We start from the raw sequence: 23,447 nt of genomic DNA, 5'->3' as shown, positions 1-23,447 counted from the left end.
GAGGATGCCCAGAAGTGCATCTTTTCATCTTCTCACAGGTTTAGTGGAAACCTGCAACGAAAGCAGAGCGTGACATCAGAAGTGCACGCAGATCCCATTTGCTGTGTTACATCTTAATTAGCAGTAAAAGAAAGTTACTGAGGAGGACGCCTGTCCGGCCAGCACCCGGCTTGCTTTCTTTGTATTAAGATTTAAAGTGAAGAATCACAGCAGGCAGCAGTGTTCTTAAAAATATCGATTGCTGTTGTGCTGAAACAGGACTTCAAATTACATTCAGTACAGACATAGCAGAAATACTCTCACAAGGCTACAGGAGCTGTACACAGGAGATTAGGTTCCCTCTTTATGTATTATGTTTTTGTTTATTCTTATAGCTCTGAGTGCACGAGTTGTATTGCACTGAGTCTAACACCTTCTTTCTCCTCACCCCCACAGATTGATGCATTGGGTAAAAGAAGCAAAGAAGCAGAGGCAGCCTTCTTGAATGTTTATAAGAGATTAATTGATGTCCCAGGTAAGAAAATGAATTCCTTATTCTGAAGATCTTCTGGCGTATTTTGGTGTGAATGCTGCTGGCTGTTTGTTCTCCCTTTGCTAAGTTAAACATGAGTTACGTTTTGATTCTGAAACCAAACGCTCCAGCATTCTTTCTAATGGAAGGAACCAAGTAAGGTTCATTTCATGGCTTCTCTTGAAACTGTTCACTGACTTGACTTCTCAATGTTTGGATGAGTCCATTTTTATTATTAAAATATTGTGTGATTCTGAACAATTCATTTGTTCGGCTTCACAGTTAAAAAAATATATATTTCAAAAATCCATGCAGAGGCAATGTGCGTACTTCCAAAGCTTACAGTGCTTGTCCCAGGCCATGGCTGCCCCTCCCTGTCCATCACAGCCCAGCCCAAAGTGCTCGTTTCCTGCTATAATTTGGGAGGGCACTCTGGTGTCTGGTGCTTTGGATATTTTTCACCATCAGAATTCCATGGGAGCCTTCATATGCTCTCGTGCAAAGGCTTTTTCTGAAGCCTTGCGTCACCACAGGTGCTGGGATTGGAATAGCAGAGTCGGGCTAAAGCTTGGTGGAGTAGGCAGGACATACCTCCCATGCTGTGATGGAAGATGGCTTTACAGAAAAGGGACGTTCTCCTCCATTTGCAAGAGCAAAATTTGCAGCACGTTGCACACAGTCACAGCCCTTTGTCCAGCCTTCCCCTGCACATGCCTTATGTTAAATGTCAGAGAAGTATTTCTTTGATATTCTGACTCCACGTAAACATTTTGGCCTGGCTGAGTTGTGGGTGCGCTGGAGTCTGTGGGATTAGAAATATCTGCAGGTCTTGGTTCTACGTTACATCTGTGGGTCTCAGAGCACGCCAGTGCCGTCAGAAGCACATTCCAGATTCTGCAAAAGTCTGACCAGTCTCCTGTAGCTGCGTGGAAGCACAGCCAGTACTCAGTATTTACAGCAAATAATAGAACAAGAAGGAAAACAGCCGTTAGGAATGTGCAGCACTGTAATGGTCACGGCGCGGTGGGGCTGAGCAAGGCACTCATGGCACAGCACAAATAGCCCTCCACACTGGGCATGTCTTCGTGGAGGGCTTTCCTGTACAGAAGACATCAGCATTAATTTATCACACACGCTGTTTTGCCTCTGTGTGGCTTATATATCTTCAGACCTGTCCGTTTGGTATTTCAGATATTTAGGTAGAGGTTTCGCTCCGAAATCCTGCAGTGTTTTCTTTTTGGTGTGAGAAGGGAGCTGTGATGTTCTGAGAAAGCTATGGCTGGAATGCTGCAGTGGTTGTTTGGCGTTCAGCATCACTGTTACGCGACAAGGGCGCAGTTTTATCAGACGTTCAATATCCTTTATAGGACCATATAATAATCGCAGCTGAAGTTTAATTCCCAGCAGCCAATTTTATGGTTCTTGAGGAAAGCTTGTGTTCCTCTCTTCAGTAATAACGTGCACACTTTATATAATTAAAAAGGGCTTCTATTTTAATTTCAGTACACAGTGATCTGTATTGAAGCTCCAGCTCTGGTGCTTTATGGATTCAGCTAAGTTTAATGATTTTCTTTCCTGAATTGGAGCAGAGTTTTCACTCAGGCTCTCCAAGCAAAGAATTTGTGGGAAAAGTGGTGTTCTGTGCAATTTTCTACATACATCAAGTGGTTTTCTCTCTAAGAGATAAAATAAACCTTTCCACGTCTCTCCAGTGTTAGGCTACTGTTAAAATAGAATTATCATTGGTTGGTGCTGCAAAACGTATCCGTCCTAAAGGGACAGCAAACACTTTGCTTTATGTGCTTTTATCCAGCTGTAATTCTCACTCAGATCACTCTGTATGCTTGAGACTGAACATTTTTAATTAATGGAATTAATTTTCTCATTTAAGTGCCTCACTTTCAGTATGCAGCAGAGAGCTGGAGAAAAGTGAATGCTGCCACATGAATTGCACTAATCAGCAAGGTTGTCACAACTTACCTTTAAAAATACTGTGAATTTATTTATTGTGAGGTAACGGGAGGTTGAGTTTGTGTTTTGAGGAAGCTTTCTGCCATCTGTGCAAGATTGCCTTCCTTCTAATTTTATAGAACAAGTGTGTTATGTTAGGCCCTTGGCTTCCAGGGTCTTAGTCTTGCAAACACTGAGAGTGAAACTGGAGCCCAGTTTTCTAAGTGTTTGGAGGAACAGTGTTCCCTTGCAGTACATTGCTAATTCACTCATCCTAAAGCTTTAACAGGAAAAATATTAAGTGTGAACAACATTAAAAATTCAGTATTTTTCTTTTAAAAATTGTGTTTGATACTTACAGTGTTTATTTTTCTTAAACTAAACTTCACTGTGATTTTCAAGTAAAGGTTAAAAGAGAGACCAGAGTGAATGCCAGACAGCAGTATCTGCATAAACTGCTTGAATTTCACTTTATGCTGTCTCTTTATTGCTGTGCAATTACAGCACAATGCCAGACTTTCATTTTCTTGGCTTTCAGTAATACTCCCGTTCCGAATGGCTGCTGCGTAGACAAAAAGAAACGACTTCTGCCTTTAAACAGAAAATCCTCTATCTTGCTGTGGCATCAATTAAACTGAATTTGGGTGCCATCAGTCACTCCCTGGAGCAGCACACTTTGCAGCGCTGCCCGAAGCTGCAGAGCACTGCCTGTGTCTGCCCGCTCCTCTGCTCCCTGCGCCCAGGCGAAGCTCATCCGGGTGCTGCTGTGCTCAGGTCCCACACTCAGCCCTCAGCCTCCCCACCACTGTCCCACACCTGGTTACACCCTGCCAGGGTGCAGTAAGGAATCAGGTGGACGTTTGTCAGCATTTGCATGTTCTCAGAGGCAGGGCAGGTTAGCACAGCCTTGCTCTCAGTTTGGTGGGACTGTGCTGCTGTTTAGGGCTCAACTGTAAACGGTGCACGTTTCTGCTTGATCTGAATGTCATCCAGAAGGAACTAAATGAAGTGTCTCTTGCAGTGTAAAAGGGTATGTGTTTTTATTGGAGACTCTTCACAGGTCTGCTGTGATCAGATTCGCCATCAGTTTGGTGCTACATAATGTGCATTTTAGCTCAGAGGAGCCCCTGCTAAGGACAGCATAAAACAAAATAGAGGGTAGAAAGAAGAAACATACAATTTTTTTAATGCGTCCTGTCAAAACAATAAAAAGCAGTAACCATGAGAGATGGCTGGAGTGGAAATTTAGTCTTTCCCTTGCTCCTGGCTGCCATAAATCGTGTGCCCAGTGCCGGGCTGCCCTGCAGGAGGGCTGCAGGGAGGGATGCAGTGTTTGCAGGAGTCACAGGCTTGCAGATTTCACACTGCCCGGCACAGGGCTTTCTTTTTCAGGGGGTGATTTAGCTGAGGAAACACAAACTTCTTGTAAAAGAAGTAATCAGTTAAAGTAAATGTTAGTGAATTACTTCTACAGGCAGAAATCTGTTTCTCACCCATGAGGAAAGCTCCATTCCTTTACCAAGGAACACAGTTCCCAGCTCCATTTGTTTGTGATCATTTACCTTTCAGCCACTTGCTTTGCTGTTTGGACTGTGAGAAGACTGCCATTTAAACAGCCACTCGATCAATGTTCTGTGATTAAAGGTGACATGAGAAAAAAACAGGTTAGATTTCTTCTCAGAAAAGTTATCCCTTGCTTATGTTGGAGGTGATGAATGTGTATGAAGCCGTCGTATTCTTGGTCATTATGTGGCTTGTTTGGATTGTTTTGTGGAGCGTAATGTTAAGCAGAAGGTGTAAAGGTTAATACCAGTCCTGATAGGAGAAGGTCTGCACAGACTGTTTGCACCCAGATGACCAGAAGGCTGCACAGTGTGCTGAAGTTAAAAGCCAAGCACACAGAGCCTTTGTGCCTGTAGAGGAGAGAGCTGAGCAAATACAACTCAGGAAATTCACGCTGAAAACGTGGCATGCAAAAGTTAATTCTCAGAGTACTTTTCATTCGGCTAATTGTTAATTGCTTCAGAAGCTCTAGGAGAGCAGTGTCAGGCTGTGATATGAGTTTGTGGTGTATCACGACTGATCAGCACAGAGCCCTTCTGAGGAATGTCTGCTCTCAGTACACATGATGTGAAAAATCTTAAGCAGTTCCAGGTTTGATAAACAGTGATAGGAGCCAAAATGATCACCCTTTCTCAAATGAAATATACGTAAATAAAATTGGAGCTAGAAGCGTAAAATGAAAGGGCTGTTGGTATTTTTGCTGTCCCTAACTTTGCAATGGAAATGAATATTCATAACGAGTGCTTTTGCTCGACGTTAGAGAGAAAACAAATCAGCGTGACAGTGAGTAGTCCTAGGAGGAAAGGAAGCAAAATGAACTTATTCATGGACAGCAGCAGCAGTGCATACACCGCCTCGGAGAGAGCAGTAGGGTGTCTTTCAAACACACTTGAAAATCTGATAAAATTAAGCAGAAAATTGGACGTAGTTAATACTTGAAAGAGTGAAAATTAGTGAACTCATGCGGCTGCAGGTAGCGATGCAGCGTGTGACTGCATCCCATCTGAAGGCAGATGCTTTGATGCTTCACCAGCATGTTCAGGCCAGGTTAAAGAAAAAAAAGAGAGACTTATATAAACATATTTAAAATGCCCCAGTTTTGGCTGGAAGAGAAGTCTATAGAATAAAAAATGAGGGAACGTAGGCATTGGTGATTTTCCCACAAACTGTTCTGCAAACCTTTGCACAAAAGAATGCCTGAGGTGGGGGTGAAGAGCTGCGTGGGGAGATTCAGAGCGGCGGTTTGCTGGGGTCAGTGGCTGCTACCCTTCATTTCCAGCGCTGAGGAAAGCAGCTCAGAATCACTTCAGTCTCCTCCCCTCCGGGGTCGCAGTTCTGCGCCGTGCCTTGGGAACGCAGCATAAGATACCATTTGGGATCTGTGCTGGCTGAGTGCGTGCTGGTAGGGCACACTGATGGGGTACGTGGTTATTTTCTGATGAGGCACAAAGTCCTGCTGGTCTTTATCCTGGTTCTCTTTATCCTTATTGAGATGAGTGTCACATTAACTAAAAACTGCTTTGATACTTGAATATGTGGCTTCCAATTGGGCTTGTCTGATCACATTCTTTTTTCATCCATTTTTCCTTGTTGAATTAATAATTGGATAAATTCCTTTGTAAAAGCTGGAATAAATATTCCAAGGAAGAAATATCCCTAAAGCATGCACTTTGAAAAATTTATTGCGTGGTTGTCAAGCCCTGTTTTAGTTGGTAGGTTGGAGGCACGGAAAGAAGAGGGGAGGTGCAGATAAGGGGAAGGATGCAGTGAACGGACACAGGAGAGCCTTGCAGCGATGGGCAACTGTGCCTGGAGGTGCTGCTGCAGCGCCCTGTGCAAGCTCCTGCTTTAGAGACTGGGGTTAGGACAACCCTGGCCCTCCTACCTGGAACAGGACTGCATATTCAGAGCAGAAGAGGCAGCGTGTGGGTGCTTGTGTGATAGGGAATATCAGACTTTCCCTTCCTCAGTTGCAGGAATGTGAAATGGAATCAGAACAAATCCCTCTCAGTATATACAGAGCTTTCAAATACAGTGGAGGTTCTCTTTTTTTCTAATCTCAAAACAGAAGGAACAAAACTTTCAGCATATGAGTGATTTTCTGTAAATGCCCTTTGCTTTGTATTGAGCTCGGTGTGCAAGCAGTAAATTCCAATGTCTTCAGCCATTACAAGAATATTAATGATAGACTGGAGCATTTTCAGTTGCAATGGTTTCTCTTATAAGTCACTAGCTCCTTTTTTAGCTGGCATATTATAGTGCCATAAAATCTTGTATCACCTATTATGCGTACCCACTTTGAATATTAAATCCTTCTCCGTGGATTAATTTCGGTTCCTTCTTTGAAAATAAAGGGAACTGAGACACAATTCATTAAGGAATCAATCATTTACACTGCCTTGTTCGACTCTTTTGGTTACTGGCATAGAGATGCATCTCATGGCCTGGTGCAAGGCCAGAGCATCCCTCCAGCAGGTTGCGACGCTGGTAGATGAAGAAAGGATCATAGAATGATAGAATATCTCAAGTTGGGAGGGAATTACAAGGATCGAGTCCAACCTGCGGCTCCACAAAACCATCCAAAAATCAGAACATATATCTGAATGATAGACAAACACTTCTGGGATGCCAGTAGCTCGGGGCTGTACCCACTGCCCTGGGCAGCCTGTCCCATGCCCACCACCTACCCTGGTGCAGTGCCTCTTCCTGATGCCCAACCTGACACTCCCCTGACGCAGCTCCGTGCCATTCCCTTGAGTTCTGTTCTTGCTCACCAGAAAGAGGATGTTTTGAAATAACAGCCCACAAATCTAAGAGCCACATAATGGCAAAGGGATCCATGGGATTGTGGACAGAACGACCCTATTGCATCTCGTACCATTTCAACTGACCCTGTGGGCATCAGAGAGTTGCCACTGCCACTTCATTGCGATCAACCGGGAGCAGAGCCTGTTGTGCCGTGGCTTTGTCATCCCTATTCGAAGGGCTGCATCAGAACTGGAAAAATTCTGCCTTGCTGTTCTGGGGGCTCAGCACAATTTGGTGCCTGCTTTCTCACTGGTGAGGGAAATGGGTACTGGGAATTGCTGATGGAGCCCTTATGGAATGCTCCGAGGGCAGCAGGGTGAGGAGAATGCCATGAAAAACGGGAAAAAGAAGAGGAGTAGATAGATCCTGGTGCTGTGGGGTGGGGGAGTAAGGGAATGTGTTTCATTCTAGATAGAAGGAAGAACCTTTTCATGTTGTTTATGAAGCGAGGAGCTGGAGAGATGATGAGCTTTGTTCTGAACGAAATCATGGCTGTAGCTCCTCTGTTCCTGGGCTGCCAGAGTCAGGGGGGAGCAGGAGCAAAGTTATCATTTATTCCGCGAAATCTTTGTCTCAGTCTCTCTAGGCTGTATCAATTTACCCCAGAAATTTCTGGGGAATAATTAATGAATTAATTAAGTATGCTGTGAGGTGTTTGAATATTCAAAAGCTGCAGTGTAATTATTATTTTTTTTTCCAAAGCAGGCTCTCGGGTTATTTTCAGATTCAATCTCCTGAGGAAGTGCGGGACCTGGAGCGGTGCCTTCAGGAAACCCCCAAACTTCAGCGTTGTGGCCATGCTTTAAGAATAATCAATAAAAGCAGAGTTCAAGTTGCGTTAATGACGCCGTGCTGAGGACGGGTTGTTGTTTTTCTCCCCTCCGTTATCGCTTGCCGTGGGCGTTTGTGAGGAAGCCTTCCTTACACCACGGTTTGGGCAACAGAGCCGCGCTTTGTGAAACGGATTATTTTTAGACCCAAACCTTCGGAAACGCATTACGGCGGAATGAAATATTAATTGCCCCCGAAGTTTGGCACTGTTTCATAACTTGATTTCTTGGTGAGGAGGGAGCACGGAGCCCTTTGTTTTGGAAAGGAGCTCCATCTTAAGATACGGACAGAGCGCCGCGCGGTCCTTCCCACGCTGTAAACAAACAAAGCGGGCCCGCGGGCACCGCACTTCCACAAAAGGGTTCGGGTGCTTTTGCAAAACACCGAATTGCGACTCATTGCTGCGTGCGGCCGCTGCCTCCGCGCAGCACCTCAGGGCGCGCGGCCGTTCCCGCCCCAGCGCCGCCTCAGGCTCGTCCCGTCCCGCTCGGCGACTCCATGCCGGGCCTTGCCGCGCGCCCCCCGCCGCCCGGGGCTGCCGGGAAGGGCTGAGTGAGGGCGGCCCCAGCGTCCCGCCGGGCTGCGGGCACCGCGCGCTCCGTGTCTCTCTCTGTATTTAAGCGCTGACAGCGTTTTTTTTTTCCTTCGGGCTGACAGCTCCGAGCAGCGCGCGCTGTTCGAGCAACTTTTGCGCTTCCACCTTCCGAAACGCCACCGAACGCAGACCTCCAACGCAGCGTTACGTTCCGGAGCTTTTCCCCTCTTCTGCTTAAATAACGAGGGTGGTCCCAGCATACTCCACATCGAGACAGCTTTTCATCAGTTGCTCATCAGCATGCTAATTGCTGTATGACTAATTATGCCCTGAATTCCAGTTGATTTTCTTAATGAGACAGCTGGGTTAATTATGTAATCGTATGATTACATTAGCCCAGAGTGCCCCTGCTCAATGTGAGTGCTGTGATGTCAGCGTCCAGCCCGGTGTGCCCAGGGAGGGCAGCAGGCGCTGCTCTGTCGCTGAGGGCTGCCTTTGTGCTGGGTTTGGATTTTATGAACAAGATTCTGTTTGGAAGTGGCGTTGGTCACGGGTAGACCAGCCTTGCCTCCCGGTTTGAGGCTGCAGGTGTGAGGCGCTGCCTCCATCCAGCTCATAACGTAAAGCGGCGTTTTATCAGGACCTGCCTTTAGGTTGCTTTGAAAGCGGTGCTTTGTTTACATGCAGAAGCAGCAGCGCCGACAATTTGTTCTTTTGCAGTGTTGCTCAGAAATGGTGTGTTGTCCATGGCATGTGAATGATCTGGAAGTGCTGCTGCTTTGCACCCCGCTTGTTTGACGGACAATATTAACTTCTTTATAACGTTGCCCTTTTGATTTGCTCGCATTTTCATTAGCTGGGCCACTCAGCTCCTCTGGGCTGCTCAGCGAGGTCTTTGGGGAAGCAAAAGCAGCAGCGCTGCTCCGGTAGTGTGGGGAAGCCTCATAGATTCACAGAATTGTTACAGTTGGAAGAGGCCCTTAAAGGCCATCAGGTCCAACAGCCCTGTCTTGAGCAGGGACACCCACGGCTCATCAGGGATCAGGTCTGGGTGTGTGGGGCTCTGTGTGCACACACGGTGCAGGGGGCATCTCTGTGGGGTAGGGTGCAACAAGTGGCTTAGGAGAGCAGAACAGAGCAGGAAAATGTAGAAATGTGTGCAGAACTCAGCATAAAAACAAACATCTCCATTTACTGCTAGGCAATAACATTTGCACTATGGGGTTTAAGTTGTAGATGAGCTGATTCTTCTTGTGCTTTTTCTCATTTCTTATTTATCTCGTGCCATGCAGAGATCCTGAACTTCTGCAAGCCAGATAAGAACCAAACAAGGAGAATAATTTGCAATGAGTTTTGTACATTTAAGTGTTAATTGAGATGATTTTTCTCTTTTAGCAGTTACAGAAAAGGCACGTCTTTGTTGCTGCCTATAAGCTAGTGGCATTTGATTTGTCTGAAACGTGTGTGCCTGTTGTTTGTGTAATGAATCGAAAGTTTTGGTCCATTGCTTGTTTAAAAATTCAGTGACCTCCTGTTAAATGACATGAAACACACTTTGTAAGCCTGGTTAATACACCAAGGTATGCTTCTTCATGCATGCATACATTGGGAAGAGCGGAGTATTTTTATTTATTTTTAAGTGCACTCCACTCAAATAGGGTTTATGCTTGTTTCGTATTAATTGGTGTTCATAAATACTTCAGAAATCATGGCCTTTTAGATGTTTGGTTTTTTTTTTTTTTAATTAGAGCATGTTAAAGCTTGTCGTGAGAACTGAATTATTTCTATCTCTGGTCACAGTGTCTTGGTCATCTTATTGCCATGCAGTGATAAAAATTAGGGCTAAGAGGTGCTCATGCTGTGTCCTTCGCATTATTTAGTGGCTGCAGGCCATCAGTCCTTCAAATGGGCTCTGGTAAAGTTTGAAGTTTAATGCACAGAGACTGTTCTTACATTTTGTTTGTTCTGCCACTGTTTTGCTACTTGAACATTAACCTTTAATAGAGCTAAATTAAATATACATGTCCTGATGAATAATTATGAGATCGTGAGCATTTTCATTTTGTGCATAAAGCTGCTCAGGGACCTCAGATTTGACTAAAGGTTTGTCATTATTCACTTCATAATGCCCACGTTATTTTGGTCTGATTTGAAAGTAAAAAGCCACGTGCATTTGGAGCAAGATGCATCTGTGGTGCCTGGTCTTACAGTGGGGGTAAAATCGCGCTCACGGGTTTGTAAAGTTCGCTTTCTTTCCTTGTAGCATTTTAGTGCTGTTCTGTAGGAATTCCATAAGCAGTGCTCAGATCCCTGCTGCCCAGGCCTGGCTCTGCAGCACGGTGCTGACAAGCATTTGGTCCCACAAAGGGTCGCAGACCTCCGTGGGAGAAGGGCATGTTGTGACAGCCTGCGCCTTGATGGGGCCGCGCAGCAGTGCTGCAGGGGCTGGAACTCGTGCTACTGCTGTGACTTCAACTTGGTGTGTAATTCCTTACCTGTTTCCCCCCCCGTCTCTGTCGCAATAACATTTTAAGTTTGATTTATTATAAATATTTTAATGCAGATAATAATAACGAAAAGTATTTGGCCTAAAAAGCATAAATGAAAAAGCGATGTAGTCATAAACTATGTATGTACAGAGAACAGATGACAAGCAACCTAGATTTTGTATTATGAACGGGGTAATGCCATGAGCTGTTGAAGAACCGAAGTAACAAAATGCAGCAGACTGCTACTTACAGTGTCTCTGAGCTCAACATAACCCAGCACTATTCTTTTATAAACTATGAAACAATGCTGGCATATTGAAAAAACACACAGGCTCATGCTTAATGTGTTAACAGAGGTACAATAGACTTATTATGTGTTTCCAGAGACTGAGGGTGGTCTGAAAAATTAATGACTGTGGTGGTTGAAAATTAAGTGAACTCCCTAACATATACTGTTGTTGATCCGCTGAGTTTGGTGTTTAGCATTCCTCGACAGGAGACTAAATCTTTGCAGCCATTCCACAAGAGATGCTGGCGCCCATAAGAGAAATGTATTCAATAATCTTTTATAAGTCCACTGGACTCCAGCGTTTTCCTATCCTGATGGGGAAGAAATCCCAGAATAAATGACCCGTGTACGTGTCAGGTGTGTCCTCGGGAAGGGAACCGGCATTGGAGAATTCATGTTACAAGGACTTATAAGATAATTTCTAATGTTTATTCGATTAGAAGTGTAAGAAAAGTGGGGAATGCAGGTCACAAAATCCAAGATTTATGGTATTAAATTCACACCACTGTTATTGATCTGTCGCTCTGAGAAAATACAGCTTACGTCTCTCTAATCAAATAACCTTTTAGTGCTCAGCTGTGCAGGAGGGCAGAATTTTGCTCAGAAATTCAGTCCTGCAAAAGTGAAGGTATTTAAGGGACACCAGCTGTCCGTGGATGGTATTGTCTGGATTGCTTTTCTCCCTCCAACTTCTCATTTTGAACAGAAAAATACACAGCTTTAGGCTGTCACGTGCCGTTGCACTGTGCCTGTTTGCACCCAGGACAGACTGCCCTGTGGGTGAATGCCCCAGTGAGGAAGGCAGCCCCAGTCTAAAGGGTAGCCTAGATGAACTTAACTATCCATATTTTTTAATTATGTAGGATATGGAGTGAGGAGCATACAGGAAAAGTAATTAAAACTTGTCACTGGATATCCATAAAGGAAAAAGGCTGCTTGTACTCTGAGCTGCTGGAGTTGCAGAAGTGTTACTGTTACCTTATGTTTTACTTTACTGTTTCTTTTTCAGATCCAGTTCCAGCTTTGGATTTAGGACAGCAGCTACAGCTGAAGGTTCAACGTATGCACGATATTGAAACAGAGAACCAGAAACTTAGGGAAACTCTAGAGGAATACAACAAAGAATTTGCCGAGGTGAAAAATCAGGGTAGGTTGCAAATGAATTCGTTTATCAGCTTTTAATGCGTGCTAACATTTGAAGACTGAGATTAAATTCAGTTTTATTTCTTACAGGCAGAGTTGACAGTAGCATTGAAATTCAGTAAAGAAAGTGTAGTATTGTATTGTTGCCACTTCTGCATTTGTGCGTTTGTGGCTTTGGGTTACACTCTCTGCATTTCGTGAAAAGTTTCTGTAGCACCACATCAGAGAAGGAGGCTGTTACTGCATTGTAGCCTCCTCCAGCTCTGCCTGGAAGTGACTCCACCAGCTGAAGTTACGTGTAGGCTGTGCTGCTGCTGACATCAAGCTGAATGGACGCGTGGGTGCACGTAGAACACATGTCTTACACAGCCATGCACAAAGAAAAAACAACCAGTATTTCATATATGGGTACAGACTTGTACAAATGGAAATTTTACTCTGTTTTTCCTCATGTGAATCTGCGTTCTGCTGCTGGAGTACATTCAGCATGCATACTTTACGTTTACTGTACGAACTGTGCAAAGAACAGTGTGGAACAATGTAAACAAGCTAATTATGTTTAATTAAGTTTTCATGAGACTGGAGTAGATGGACTGCATGAAAGTCTCAATTAGATTTAAAGCATTTTGTCTTTAGGACTGTTCAAGTTTTCTTCTATCTCAGAAGAACATGTTTCCTGCACCAGGAAGCAAATTTTGCTTGGTTGTATGCCTGCTTCCCTGTACGTAGGGCTGGTCATTTTCATATTCAGTACTATGTTCTGGATCATAGATGAGGGTTTTTTCTACACATGTGGGGACACTGAAGCTTTCTTAGACTGTGGAGCCATTGCACCCAAATGGGTAACGCTTGAAAGCAACATTAGCAGCCAGGTTGGATTTATTGCATCTCATTTTCAGCAGAAGGAGCATCTATACACCTACATGATATTAACATGGAAGGGATGGCCTTTGGGAAGACAGGTCCCAGCCTGCAAAGATTCAGGCTGCACTACAGAAGGTGTTACGTGGGAACCATAATGCTGCCCACTGGCAGTGTTGCAGTGGAAATGTACAATAACTGTAACTCACTGTGCAGTTTCCACGAGGCTGTGCTTCCCATACATGCAGGCACGACATGGGGGTTCATCCCAGAAGGTGGAATAGATCTCAGGTTCCGTAGTTGTTTGCAGCAGCTGCTCACAGACTGGTCTTTTTGTTTCCCCTTGTGCGTGCTGACTTCCTTTCTGTGGTGCCACTCTGGTGTTTGCGCTGTGTTTGACGCCAGCGCAATAGTTTCACACTCTATTTCAAACAGGCATTAATAAGATATCCAGGGAAAAGCCTGTTGTTGGCTAAGGGTGCTTTGATCAGTTAATCTCTTTGTTTGGAGGGCTGTATACAAGCTGTACAATGCCTTTAAGAACTTCTTCCAAAACTGGTATAAATGGCAGTGGCTAACAAGCTTCAGCTGACCTGAACAGCAAAAGAGGCACTTAGTTTTTGGAGCAGTGCAGAGGATTAGTCTGTGCCTAGAGGTAAAAACAGATTGTCACAAAAGTAATACTTTTTCCCATGTTTGTGCATTTTTGCATTAATTTTAGTATTCTATTTTCTTCTAAAATAAGGCATTCTGAATGGATAAGATGCAACTCTAATAATTTCCTTGAGATTATTGAAATGGAAGCTGCTTATCTGAATCTGTGCTTGTTCACATACCTGAATACTTTTGCAGGTTCAGATGTGAAAATACTTGCAGCAGAGATACCTCCATCACAAATAGTACATCCTTTGTATGTAGGAATGAGCATCCTTTTGCATGTGTGAAGGAGCACCCTTTGCTTATTCAGGAGAGCAGAATTCATGTTTCCCAGATCTCAGAAGCATTTCTCTTTGCTCATTAAAAAAAAAAAAAAATCATCACGTCCCTTTCATGGCTTATTAATCAGTAATGAGACTCATCTGATTTTTGCATGGCAAGCACAATCCCACTCCTTCATTCAGAAGCAGTGGCTGTGCTGGCAGTCACTTCTCCACTCTCCTCTGCTCTCATGGTCTCTCTGGCCAGCTGCCTTCAGTGTAGCTCCCAGCCTGCAGACCTTATCACCAGGTATCTGCTGTCTGCTGGGACACTTCCCCAGTCAAGTCTGAGAGTGCAGGCTTTTAAAGGATTATGCTTGGTTTTGGTGGTGTTATTGAGATATTTTTTCCCAAGTACTTAGGCTTTACTTTTCATAGCAGAGTTACTCTTTCTCCCGTATTTCTGCAGAACCAGAAATGTTTTATATCCAAAGGTGTTTCTCCCAAAGCATCGTTAATGGCAGCTGCTAATAAGCCATGCCTTTAACCTGCCACATCTGTCTGTGAGTACACTGAAGTATATTGCTAGCTGCAAGACTTCTGGCACTCTGATGCTTTTTCCAAATTCCATTATTGTTACAAAGCATACTCTGGTGAATGTCCTGCTTTTCTTCTCATGGCCCCTATAAGGATTTGGTCTTTTCCTGTGGGTGGGATCAGAGGGCTTTCACATAGGAATGGATGAGGGCACGCATGACACTGTCCATCAGTGGCTCCATGGTGACTCTTCAGGTTTCTGCTTCATCTCTCATCCATCACTAGGCTCAGCAAATGCAAGGAAGCTCCTTCATCTGAGAGGAGGGTTTATTCAGATTCTCTGAAACACAGCAAATGCACTCAGAGCTGGAATAGTTGGTGCTCGTGCATGAAGCCCAGTGAGGATGACAAGGCAGTCTGAGTAACGGGATATGAAGGGCTCCAGAGTGTCTGTTGCATCTGATCTGTTGTTAGTACTGCAGTTAAATCTTTGTTTGTCATCAGCTGTGAAGCAGGACAGAGCTGTACCCAAGATATGTGTTCAATTAGTGTTAGATTGCATCTGTGCATGAACCATAGTAAAACTGCCTCTTTTTACATGAGCACATGAGGTAAATTAACTGTCCTATGTATAAATGCATACGTAAACCCACACTGGGACTTTATTAATCTGTACTCAGCAGCGAGCTAATTCAAGACTAGTCAATAAGGTGATATTATATTTTAGAATTGATTTTTTTGTTTTTTTTTTAAAGTCATGTTAGAGAAACCTCCTCGCTGCTTTCCAGCAAACTGCATTGATCCTTCTCAACATAAACACTTAAAGTTCAATTTAACATTTAGGGAGTAAAAGGTCTCTGAAGGGACTCATATCCATTGATTTTGTGTCAGAGTTGAAGAGCTAAAGTTTAAAACACACTGAGCCTACAGGGTAAAGAAAGCCTTGTGTTGTGGAGCCACGTGGAGCCATGTAAACTCATTCTTTCCCTATTGTTTTTCTGTAGAGGTTACAATAAAAGCACTTAAGGAGAAAATCCGAGAATATGAACAGACCCTGAAGAACCAAGCTGAGAACATAGCTCTGGAAAAAGAACAAAAATTACAAAATGATTTCGCGGAGAAGGAGAGGTGAGTGCGTGTGTCCTCTGCAGGTGCTGTGGAAAAAGAGAGATGTGTTTTTCTGTTTGCTCCTCCCATCCAGGATCCTTTCTTTGGTGCGCTGAGACAGGTCGTTTATTGAGAGATTCTGGTGATTTATGTGTTTGACACAGAATCATTTGATACTCAACTTTGCACAGAAAAACAATTGTGGAAGTGTAGGAGTGAAACAGGGACAGATTGTTGCTTGGCAGTAGCGTTGTGTGGAGGGGTGTCGTGTTCAGAAGAGTGCAAACCTGCTTTTATTCTTCACTGGCTGCGTTGTCCTTTGTGACACCAATCTTTCTCCATTAGCTTGCATGCAGTTCACTCTGCTGTGCCCACTTGCTGTGTCAGAATATCGCTGTGCTATCGGTACAGCCCTGAGCTGTTTCAGATGGAGCACTGTGCCCAAGAGGGGTTCACTCCTGCTCATACGATCATGTGTAAGGAGGGGACTGTGTTCCTGAACTAGAACTACAAAACAGCTTGCACATTCTGGTGTTAAAATTAATGAGTATTTTAATTTTTACATTATTGTTGTTGGTTTTTTTTAAAATTTATTTTAAACATCTTGGATGCATTTCTGATCTTTTGCAAATAGTAAGAGTGTTTGAATCTTAGAGGTCAGTGGGCAGACAGATCTCTCTGGGTGAGACCAAGGGTTGTAAGGGAGTTCTTTCAAGCTGAGTTCTCTACCTTGAAGAGTTTATTTCTCCCATGGAACAATAACATTGAGGCTAACATGTTCAGCTTAGCATAGAAGCCCGTCAGTTTATGTTGAGCTTTTTAGTTGATACATGAATTGCTTAAATTCAGAGCTGAATGGGAAGGATCTACCTATGAACACAAGGCATTTTCTGGTCATCATTATCTGTGGTTACTCTCTGATAAGTAACATGTAAGCAATGTCTTCAGCAAGTACAATTTAGAAATGCATAAATATAAAAGAAAATGAGAGAATTAGAATGCAAAAAAAAAAAAAAAAAAAGAATGCATAGGGGAGATTCTGAGTTCTCCCTGTGTGTCATTGGGGTGAAGGGAGCTGTCGTGTGTTTCTCACTACAAATAGCTACCAGTCTGGTCAGTGCTGGAGAATAAAGGTACGTATCCTAGAGAGTGCAAGTCAGATGCTGGTATTCTTATAAGGCATTTCACAATTCCAAAATCTGCAGAATATCTTAAAAGCAGTGTCACAAAAATAACGTCTTCTGGGAGATGCTGGACAGACTCTCTTCTGAAGATGAGTTTTACAACTCCTTTCATTTAGCCGTTAGCAAAGGGTGTAGTGGCTGTGTGGAAGGATGATGCTAATGTGTATTGCTGACACACACCAGAAAATATTGCCTGTGGCCATAAGAAATGTGAGCATATTAAAGGTCTGATTATGTTATAGAGAAAATATCAATGTGAAATTTGTTTTGAAATATGTGGAGTTTTTTTTGAAGTAGCTAAATAATATTACTGAAATTGGCAACTATTATAGCTGTGATGAAACAGCTGCCTCATCTATCCAGTATATCACTTATGGCAAGAAATTTCTTCATTATGACAGTAAAATGGAAATGTATCATTCTCCTTGTACTAACTTTGTACAACAGAGGGTGCTTGGTGACAATTTTCTTAATGTGTGTGACATTTCCAAAACAAATTATGCTCAAGAAAACCTTCCTCTGAAGTTGTCATTTATATAGCAGTCAACTCTTGTATAATGTTCACAGCTTATGTTATGAGGTGGCTACACTGCTAAAATTTTAATAAGTGGGACTGCAAAGTATGAACAGTATTGCAATGTGACATGATTTATGGGTCCCACTGAAGCACCTTGTAGTCTGTGTGGTGTTGTCAGTTGTCTGGTTACGGTGGAGACAGTTAATCACTTCATCTTCCAAATTTGCAAAATACAAGTAAGTTGTTTAACATGATTGCGTGCTCTGTTCTCACCTCTTCTTCTCCGTTTACAGAAAATTGCAGGAGACACAGATGTCGACAGCCTCGAAGCTGGAAGAAGCTGAACACAAAGTCCAAGCTTTGCAGACAGGTTTGGCATCGCTGTTCTGACCTATAGCAGTGCACAGGCTGGGGTGAGAGGACGGAGATCCTCCACCGAGTCAGGACTGTGTGTGAACCAGCAGAGCTTGAATGTGTTTTGTGAATCAGAGCTGCTTTGGGGCTTCACACCTTGAATGACCATTTGAGTTGCAGCCAGTCTATTGATAAATAGAGTGGGCACGGCCAAGCACAAAGCTCATACAGCTTTACAACATCACAGCAGTGAAAACAGGCCATGGAACTTTTCATCCACGTTAATGTTTTGCTTTGGTTTCACACATTTCTGATCTTTGATAAGTATTTATAGTGGGCTGGGTTCAATATGAGCCCAGTATCTCCTAGTGTGCCTTGCCTGTTCTGTGACATGCCTTTAATATTTCTGTCCATCTCTGCACTCTGACATATTCCAGGTCAGGATGCGTTTGTTTTTGTTCCCTTCGAGAACACAAGGAATTTTCTTGCCTGAATTATTGCAGTAAATATTTCAAATTAATGAGCAGTTTAGCTGGCTAAATAAGAAATGAGTAATGTTTAGCTTTGTTAAGCAGAAGAGAAACTGGAAATTTTTATAATGTTGAAGTAATACCAGAAGAAAACGAAAAATGAGAAGATAAATTTCTGCTAAGTCGTAATGATTTGCCTAGGTAAGAAGACAGAGCAAAGGATTTTTCATCAGGAGATACAGAGCTTTATTTATGGCTCAATTAAAAGAATGGAGTAGTCTTCTTGCTTTTTGCTGTTGTTACAGCACTGTAATGCTTCATGTTTTTGCCTTTTAGCCTTGGAAAAAACCAGAACAGAACTGTTTGATCTGAAAACAAAATACGATGAAGAAACTACTGCAAAGTAAGAATTCACTGCTTTCCTCCTATTTCTTCCTTCAGGGTACTGTTGCTTTTTTTATTTTGTATCTGCCTATTGGAAATGGACAAGATGGGAGAGGTTCAGGAGTCCGCACTTTTTTGTAAACACTGTCATAATTTGGTCTCCTGTAGAGAATTTATTAATTCTCATGTTTTTCTACCCAACAATACACTTTTCCTGGGCCACATGCTGCTGCATTCCTGATTTAATTCTCAGGTGCTGCATCTGCTATGCATCTTTTATTCCATGTCTCATATTTTATTTAGAAATTGGCCACTTTCAGGATTACAGTATTTTCTGTGATTCTGCAGTCTTGCTGAGAAGAATGGGTTTACCACTGGATATCCACTGCACTGATAAGCACCTGATTCTTTCTGGTTGTGACATAACAGCCATCTTTCTCCCAAATCCACCCAAACTCTACGGAATGACATTTTTTGCCAATTGTTGCTTTTTTCAAGCAGAACACAGGTAGTCTCAAATATATGTATATATATATATATATATATATATATATATATGTATATATGTATCTCCTTGTCTTTGTAATGGCTGCTGTACTCAATTATCCCTTGGTTTTATTAACATTCAGTTCCAAAAACAAAAGACAGAAAACAGATTTCTGCTGTTTTTCTCTTTTCACTCTTTTTATTTATGGAAATGTTCTGATGAGAAGGAAATCTCATGAACAGCAGCAATCCCAGAATTCAGCCCAAACAGTGCTTTCTTCTTCTGGAATGAGATGGGAAAGCAAGGGGTGCCCTCTGTAAGAGCAAGGGCACATCCTTTGCCAGCTGCATGTGTCACACCCAGGGCATCACTGCCTCCTTCTTTTCCAAGTAGGAGGGTGATGGGTGAATAGACAGGAAAACCCTTCCTCCCAGCTGTGCCACCTGTTGTGGTACAGAAGAGAATGGAAGCAGAAGGCTGCTGGTTGTCTCCATGCTTTGGGGAGAGAAACTTCAGTGCAGGCTTGGTGGGAAGAGTGCCATGGCTTTGTTTTGGTGTATAAGGAAGTGGCTTTCTGATATGGCACATGGCAGAATCAGGTTTTTCGAGGCCACTTAAACTCACAAGAAGTTTTAATTTCTTAGTGTGTGGTTCTGTGAGCACAGAGGATCCAGTTCCCCTCTGAAGAACATGGGGAGGTTGGAGCTTACAGAATTCTATCCATAGCAGTTAAGAATCGGTGTCTGGGGTTGAAATACCTTTCACATCATTAACAGTAATCTTCAAAGTAAATTTTGGTTGTACCCTGTAACTCCAGTCCCCTTTGAGGTCTGCATAAGGTGATCAAATGTATTTTTTTCCTTCGTTGATTTCATCCTTCTTTAAGAGATGCATACTAATGATGTTTCTGATGGAGCCTTAAATTACTGCAAATTGCCTTTATTTCCCTTTCTGCTCATAACTGATGCTTGACAGCTCTGTTGCTGGGATTTTGCCTTGCAGTCATTGCTGCAGGAACAGGCATCAGGGCTCAGTGGTTGTAGGCTCTGAACCTTTCAACCCCTCACTCCTTTCAGTGTCCTTCCTTGCAGTGTTTGCATTTTGGATTTCAATACTGTTTCCCTTAGTAGCATGATTTATATTACACTGTGCAAAAGATGTACTCGAAACAGATTGCTTGCACTTCTAGTGTATTTCATTTTCTCAGGAAGATTCACACAGATGTTTTCTTAGGATCTTGAGTAGAATTCTTACCTAACACACAGCAAATTACATCAAATTAGTAGGATCTGCAGTTGCAAGAAGCTTTACTGTGATCTGTATCAGAACAATGATGAAGGCTGGGTCTGTAATGTAGATATCACAGAGCTGAATCCTGAAGCAGGCATTAGGCATGTACTTTATCTCCTAAACTAATACACTGTGAAAACAAACTTGTAGACTGTAATAACAGCAGAAATATTTTATCATTGTTTTGGATATTTATGGCAGAAATAGTGCTTGTATAATAGCAGTCATCCATGGTGTTTGTAGCCCAAATTCTGCAATATGGAAATCTAGAAAGCCATGAAAGGGGGAACTGAATGTAGACAGTGAGATTGAGTCATCTATTTTAATTGTAAAAGCTGGGAGAAAAGTTGAAAAAACACCAATAAAAATGGTGAAAGACAGTTTGATTCTTCTCTGAAAAGAAACCCTCTTTTGATCTAAGTCTGAAAAGCTACTTGTATTGCCAATTTTAATTTTGTGTTTTAAAAACATGTGATTTTTATCTTAGGCCAGAATTGTTAGTTTTACAGACACTTATTTGATGCAGATGAATTGGAATGCCTTCAGGAAAAAAAAGATAATTGTCAATTTTTTGAAGCTAAAAGTGCTTTGAAGATTGTCAGTTTTGGAGTAAATCTGTCTTTTAACTGTTTGTAACTGTGAAAAGCTTTCAAAAAAAAAGTCTTCAGTATCAGCATGAGGGAGTCTGGATTCCATCCTAGCGACTGGTGGTTGTGATCTTGAAGTTGGAAGTCACTGTGTCAGCTGGTTTGTTTATCTTCTGCTGGGGGTTTCTGAACGTCCCGGCTCAAAGCGCTGTGTGCAGAGGGAGGTTTGGAGTAACTGAGCTCGGTGCTGGCAGGGCATCTTCAGCTGGGGTTGGATTCTGGACTTCGAATCTTCAGTGAAATCAGCTCCTTTCGTTGGAATCCACAGAGCTCAGCCTTGCCTTTGGCAGAAGCCGGGCGCTGCGTTGCGCCGATAGCCCAGGGTGCTGAAGGTGTTAATGGCAGAAAGAAGTTCGTTATGTGCAGTCATTGCAGTCTGTCAGCTGGAACATCAGACGCTGAATTTGACAAGATGGCAGCAGAAAAGTTTTCCATGTGTAGGCTTGAAGTAAAATGTAATTAGCCTTTATGTGCAGAACAAGGATCCATTGATGAATACAGCTGGTCTTTGTTTTCTTCTGTCGTTGAGTGTGGGAGGTAAAAGTGTTCTTCTTCATGTTTATTAATACAAGATTCCTTAGACAAATGGCAAGCACAGTTTAATATTTGTTGGAACACAGAGGGGCTTGCCAAAACAGTTGTTGTGTAAGAGGATTTCAAGGTTTTCAGATTATAATCATCTCTGGGTTAAATAAATGAATGATTACTCTGCCTTTTTCAATTAAAGAGGCACATCCTCTCTCGAGGCCTGATGCTGATTTTGTTTGCTGTCCCACACATTTCTATCAGCAAACCTGGTTTTAACAAACGCTAATGAGTTTGATCTGGAGATTCTACCAGAGCTGGAACTGAAAAGCAAAGTCAGGCTCAAGTTTCAGGAAAATTAAGTAGTTCTTCCCCTAATACAACAGACGTGATCTTCTTTACCCTCCATAGAAAAAAATAAAGTTCTCGTGTGCATTGCCTTGGATTTCTGAGGACAAACTGTGCTCCCTGCTAACAAGCTCTTGCACTTCTGTTTCTCTGCGGAGTCCTAGCAAGTGTGTAGGTTCCAGCTGAGCTGCCGGTCCTCCGAGCTGGGATGGTCCGATTCCAGCTCTAAATGAATTCCAGAGCCACCTCTTTGTTCCTGCCCTTCCTCTCCCCAGTGTAAATGAATTCTAATTGGAAAAGGATCTTCAGTTGTAGCGCATGCAGTAGGCTTGTTACATTACTGTTAACATGTGGGTTGAGGCTCCCTGCCTTTGATGAAAGAAAATATCAAATTTCACAGAAATGCTACATTTTCACCAGTAAATGTTAAATAGTCTTGTGAGGGTTTTAGGTACTGCACCCGATCGTGCAATAAAAAGCCTTAGGAAACAACACAGAGCAGAAAATGTTGAGGTTGAGGTTGTCGGTCGAGGCAGCTTTGCCACTGCTTTCATTCCTGTGTGATTTTCTGGGAGATTCCAACTTTCTGATCTTTTGAAAGTGGTGCATGCACAGAAAATGAAATGGAAAACATTGTCGTATTCACTAGAGGATTTATCCTGAAGTGATTACTTTTAATAACCTATAGAAAAACATGTTGTCTTCCAATATATGAAGCAGGAAACTGTTCTCCATTTATAGATTAGGCTGATTATTATTTTTTTGCAGTGTAGTAAAGGATGACACAGAGGGGCGTATTTGTGCAGCGTCATTAAGATTGAACGCTGGTGCAATATTGCAAATTGCCTGCACCACATAGAAGATCCAGCTGACTGGTTTTAATCCTGGGCTACACTTTAATGAAAACGAAATCAGGAAATGACGAGGGTGCAGCTGATGAAAATGTGGTCTGTGAGCTGGCAGCCCCTGCTTTACAATCCGGGAGAGATGCTTGATGTTTTAAGGCCTGGCTCTGTGAACGTGGCTCACAACATTTCAATGTTTGTATTTAATATTACTTTTCTTGTGGTGGTCACACACCTCATCCAGTGAGGTTGGGGCAGTGGGGTGGGAATTTATCTTACAGAGGCCATCTCTGCCCTAAAGGGCTAACATCACGACAACCCCAAATGAGTTAATGAGACAAATGGGTGGAAGCTACGGAGCAGGAGGACAAAGTAGCGCCTGTTTTCATCCACGTAGCCTGCTTGAAAATAAATAAATCCTCGAGTAATCTGCACAAAGTCAGAGCTGGGTGACAGATGGGGACTGCTGAGCAGGGAGGCAGGTGATGCTGCAACGCGGGCAGGAGGGCTGCAGCGAGGCAAACGTCTCCTCCTGTTACCTGCATGTGAGTGCAGGGTGAATGAGTCACCAGTGCTGGGGACAGGAAGAGCGGTTTGGGGTGATATTTCACTGCCAAAATGCAGTGACAGAAGGACACGGTTGTGTTTGGTGGCTGTTGGGGGTGAAGGGCATTCCTGCTCCATGTACAGCAGACCTGGTCTTTGGGCGTAGAGTGAAGTTTAAATAGGTGGCTTTGTGCGTGAGGGAGTGTAGGGTTGGGCTCTGAGACAGGAGCAGCAGTTTTAATCATGAGAATTGTTTCTGCCTAAAGTTACATGGCGGAATTAGAGTTCAAGTAGTCATGTGAAGTCTTC

The 23,447-nt window shown here is 43.0% G+C and overlaps 1 protein-coding gene across 1 annotated transcript in view; it reads left to right on the top strand.

Moving 5' to 3' along the window:
* CUX1 (cut like homeobox 1) overlaps positions 1 to 23,447 on the top strand; it is a 177,916-nt gene that overhangs the window by 58,088 nt on the left and 96,381 nt on the right. The window contains exons 4-8 of the mRNA XM_042830406.1: positions 436 to 514; positions 11,986 to 12,123; positions 15,439 to 15,562; positions 17,536 to 17,612; positions 18,403 to 18,469. Of these exons, the coding sequence (XP_042686340.1) occupies positions 436 to 514; positions 11,986 to 12,123; positions 15,439 to 15,562; positions 17,536 to 17,612; positions 18,403 to 18,469 (485 nt within the window). The remainder of the gene's footprint in view (positions 1 to 435; positions 515 to 11,985; positions 12,124 to 15,438; positions 15,563 to 17,535; positions 17,613 to 18,402; positions 18,470 to 23,447) is intronic.

Source organism: Centrocercus urophasianus, unplaced genomic scaffold (assembly GCF_019232065.1).
Source record: "Centrocercus urophasianus isolate 14NV4802_14NV808 unplaced genomic scaffold, USGS_Curo_1.0 seq_33, whole genome shotgun sequence".
Classification (NCBI taxonomy): domain Eukaryota; kingdom Metazoa; phylum Chordata; class Aves; order Galliformes; family Phasianidae; genus Centrocercus; species Centrocercus urophasianus.
Note: the sequence above shows the minus strand (reverse complement) of the source record. Positions and strands in the feature narration are given on the sequence as shown.